The 4,279-nt window shown below is 40.4% G+C and overlaps 1 protein-coding gene across 4 annotated transcripts in view; it reads left to right on the forward strand.

The window, feature by feature from the left end:
- Nucleotides 1-3,598, forward strand: part of LOC107663288 (heat shock 70 kDa protein 12A-like) — a 53,374-nt gene extending 49,776 nt beyond the window's left edge. For all 4 annotated transcript variants that reach the window (XM_016453464.1, XM_016453467.1, XM_016453465.1 and 1 more), the window contains 2 exons: nucleotides 1,152-1,255; nucleotides 2,703-3,598. In XM_016453464.1, coding sequence (XP_016308950.1) covers nucleotides 1,152-1,255; nucleotides 2,703-3,334 — 736 coding nt within the window. In that variant the 3' untranslated portion in view covers nucleotides 3,335-3,598. The remainder of the gene's footprint in view (nucleotides 1-1,151; nucleotides 1,256-2,702) is intronic.
- Nucleotides 3,599-4,279: the final 681 nt, after the last annotated feature.

Consider the following 4,279-nt stretch of genomic DNA (forward strand, 5'->3'; position numbering starts at 1 on the left):
TATATATATATATATATATGAATATTTTAATTTACATTTTATAACATATTTTAATAATCAAATGTATAGTATTATACATACTGTAGATCAGGATTTGATTCTTTTCTCTATAGTCATAAACTGGTGACTGTTGTGAGTCCTGCTGACTCCACCTTTGCGGTAATTGTTGTCTGCCTCTTTTGAGGTCAGGCATTTGTGACCTACAGCCCCTGGAGAGTTAATCTGTCTATTCATGACTGCTGTCAATACCGTACGCACAGCCATTCAATAAGCCATCAGGCCCTGTATAAAGATGACCAAGTCAGCTAAATGAATACCATGTTTGTTTGTGTGTGTGATTGCTGACTATGTGCTAAACACACTCATAATCAAGGGGCTTAGGTACAATCTAAAAAGGGGAGAGATAGGGCACATTATGAACTATTATCAGCTTTATGTAATTTTCACCCAGTAGCACAAACAGATTTGTTCATAGGAAAGTAGTTTTGTTAATTAGATAATTGCTTATAGAGTCTTCTTTTTGGTAGCATCATAATTTTATGCATCCAGCTACAATTTCTTAGCATTGCAGCAAAGCGAGACATTTCTCAGAAAACTACTTTAAATATCAGTCATCTAAAACTAGTTATAATGGCTGCTTTGTGAGCAAAAGTATCAGATAAGACACAAAATGTCAAATTAAGAGGCAAAATTATCTAGTTTTATCTTTCTATTATTTCGAAAATGCAAGCCTGTTATATTATTTGCATTGTTTAATGGTGCGATTTTGTATTCTTTCCTAACACAGTAATGAGATAATCATTTGCGAGTCACAAGTAAGACTACTCTAACTTGCATATTATGGATTTTGAGCTGTTATGTCTCACAGGGGACAGTTTTTCCAACAAGCCTGCGAGTCAGGCATCTCTGAGCACTCGTTCAGCCCTGCATCACGCATCTGTTTACTGGAAACCACAGCTATTAGCACACATGGGCTGACTTTTATAGCAGTGTAAAACCTAATAATGTAAACTGTAAATAATATCAAGCTTCTCAGTAGTCTTCCATATGTGAAGAAACCTTTTAACCTGCACTGAGGCCAAGTGAGGATAATCTGTTATTTATTTCTTTCTCTAACTCTCGCTCTCTCTGTTTTCATTTCTCTTCTGCAGTGTTGACTTTGTGAAGTGGTCTTCACAGGGCATGCTGAGGATGAGCCCAGATGCAATGAATGCACTGTTCAAACCAACTATAGACCACATTATACAGCACCTGAGTGAGTAATTGCGCAGTTTTACTGGAACAATAATATATTGATTTCTGGAGTTTTTAGTGAGATGGGAGTGTCCGTTGTCTGGATTTGGGTGTTAATGGAAAGTCATGTGTTCTTGATACAAGGGCCATTTATCCCATTGAGACAAGAATTACACTGAACAAAATTATAAACGCAACACTTTTGTTTTTGCCCCCATTTTTCATGAGCTGAGTATGTGATTTAATTATGTCATTTTTAATTGTATGTATTTAATTATTTAGGATCAGACCTGGTTTATTCATTTTCTTGGTATGTCAGAGAAAATGGCAACAATACTTAACCGGAAGATTAGCTAAAAGGATTAAAACCATACTGAAGGTGCAGAAGACTTGAAGGTGGAGGAGAAAATAATATATATTTCATAATATAAATTCCTGACTTTCTTTCACAGACATTCAAGACTACACACTAAAAGTATGGTTAGATAGGCTAAATTGTAACTAATATTCTTTTGAATAGTTTTATTTATTTTGCTCATAGGCTGTATAACAAGTTACATAATCTTTCAACATACCAATCTCATAACATAACAGCAACATGACATAGTATAACAACATTTGAACAATATTTTGAATTAGCATTTATTTTATATTTTGTTTTAATTTTTAGTTTAAGTTTGTCATTTTGTTATGCGTTTTTGTCAATTTTAATAGTTTTTGTCATTTTTCTAGATTTCTTTTTAGCTTTATTTTAATTTTAATTCAGTTTTAGTTCAAGTACTTCAACTTGAATCTTATTTATTTGAGTTATTTGCCAAGGCAACATTTTTCATTTTGATGTAAGTGTCCCCATCTACTATTTATATTTCATTTTATTGGTATAGTATGGTATCCCAGAATATCAAACATCTCAAGCTAAAGAAAATGGCCTAAAATCATCTGTGCCCATCATATACTATGTGATTTTCTGTGAAATCTGTCCAGTGACTGCCCAGTATCTGCCCAATATTCAAACTACAAGTGCCAACTCCTACAGACTGCAAATTGGGGCAAACATCTGGGCAAAAGTTATGTGTACTCCAGGCTTTAGTAGAATGTGTAAAACTGTATAAACTAATGAGCCATTGGGAGACACAATTAGGGCAAGCGTTGTCCCAGTCAGGGGAGTCTCGACCATCTGCCCAAAATACTCGCACAGAACTGGGTCAGAACTCAGTCTCTCGGCTCTTATGTTGGTTGAGCCCAGCTGTGATCTGTATCTGTTCAAACAAAAACTACAAGCAGGGACACCACTGCTAGTAAACTGCATTTTTGTCTTTGTCATTTTGATGAGAACCGGAGGAATGAATAACATTCTTTGGTTAAATTCCATTGTGTTCAATTGTTTTGTAATAGACTAATTACATTTTTTGTTTCAAAATCCCATTTCTCTTTCTCTCTCTGCTTTCATTCTTCTATATGTTCTCCAGCCGAGTTATTCGAAAGGCCAGAGGTGACAGACATCAGGTTCCTTTTCCTGGTGGGAGGATTCGCAGAGTCTCCGCTGCTGCAGCAGGCGGTTCAGAAGATGCTTCAGGGCCGCAGCCGAATTATTATTCCGCATGATGTGGGCTTGACCATCCTCAAAGGTGCAGTGTTATTCGGCCTGGATCCCAGCATCATAAAGGTGCGCCGCTCTCCGCTCACCTACGGCGTGGGCGTCCTGAACCGTTTCGTAGAGGGGAAGCACCCGCCGGAGAAGATGCTTGTAAAGGAAGGTACGCGCTGGTGCACTGACGTCTTCGATATGTTCATCTCCACCGATCAGTCAGTGGCGCTGGGTGAAACGGTAAAGCGTAGCTACACGCCGGCGAAGCCGTCACAGCAGGTGATCGTCATTCATGTATACTGCTCCGAAAAAGAGTCGGTCAGTTTCATCACGGACCCAGGCGTGAGGAAGTGTGGTACACTGAAGCTGGATGTGAGCGGTACTGAGAGTCCAGCAGCACGAAGAGAGATCCAGACGCTCATGCAGTTCGGAGACACTGAGATAAGAGCCATGGCTGTTGATGTGGCAACCTCTCGCAGTGTCAAAGCTAGCATCGATTTCCTTAGTCAATAGAGGAAGATGAGGGATGAGTAAACCACACACTGCAGAATCTCAGCATTTTAGGTATGAAAATAACCAAACATCCTTAAAAGAAGACAGATTTGTTACTTTTAAAATTGCTTCATATATTAAAACTTGTTTTTAGATTTTTTTTTTTGGAAAGAATGTAATACATGTAATTAGCAAGAACACTTTCAAATGATTAAAAGTAGTAGCAATAAAGACATTTATTGTTACAAAAGATTAATATTTCAAGCAAATGCAAACAAACTTTCATCAGAGAATCCAGAAACAAATATGTATATTATGGCGGAACAACCAAACGACAGACACAGTGGGTGTGGCGTCAGGCCTCGGAGAGGCTTTTATTAACAGAAAATAAACAAAGTGTCCAGAAAAAAGGGAATCAAGTGTCCAAAATAAACAGGGGATCTGGTGTCCTCGTCGTGCTGCGGGGTTCGTGAAGGGAAGGGCAGTGGTCAGGAAGGAAGGGTCCAGGTAAGGGGCAGAGTCCGGCGGCCGCACGCACTCCCCTCTCCAGTCCGGGGCGTAACGGGTGTGGTTCTCGTCCGGACCGCGGGTCCGGCAGCTCACGACTCTGGCGGCACAGGAGTCCCTCTACGCACCCTTCCTGGACCCATGAGGACACCAGCGTGCATGCACGGGGAAGAGACCGGTCCCCTGAGGAGAGGCGCGTTCGGCATTTAAACGGCGGCGGTGATGAGGCTCCATTCGGTTCAGGTGTGCCCCATCACACGCCGCCAGCCCTGGCTACTTCAGCACCCCTCCTCTCTCACGCACCCAATCCTGTCGGGAGCCTGGCGAAGGGCAGCGATTAAGGGACGGGGTGATGCTGATAATTAGGGGGAGGCAGCCGACTCGTCACAATATGTATCATGCATTCCACAAGAATATTAAGCTGCACAACTGTTTTCAAAATGGATAAAAATAATAAAT

Source organism: Sinocyclocheilus anshuiensis, unplaced genomic scaffold, assembly GCF_001515605.1.
Source record: "Sinocyclocheilus anshuiensis isolate Anshui unplaced genomic scaffold, SAMN03320099.WGS_v1.1 scaffold1719, whole genome shotgun sequence".
NCBI classification, from domain to species: Eukaryota; Metazoa; Chordata; class Actinopteri; order Cypriniformes; family Cyprinidae; genus Sinocyclocheilus; species Sinocyclocheilus anshuiensis.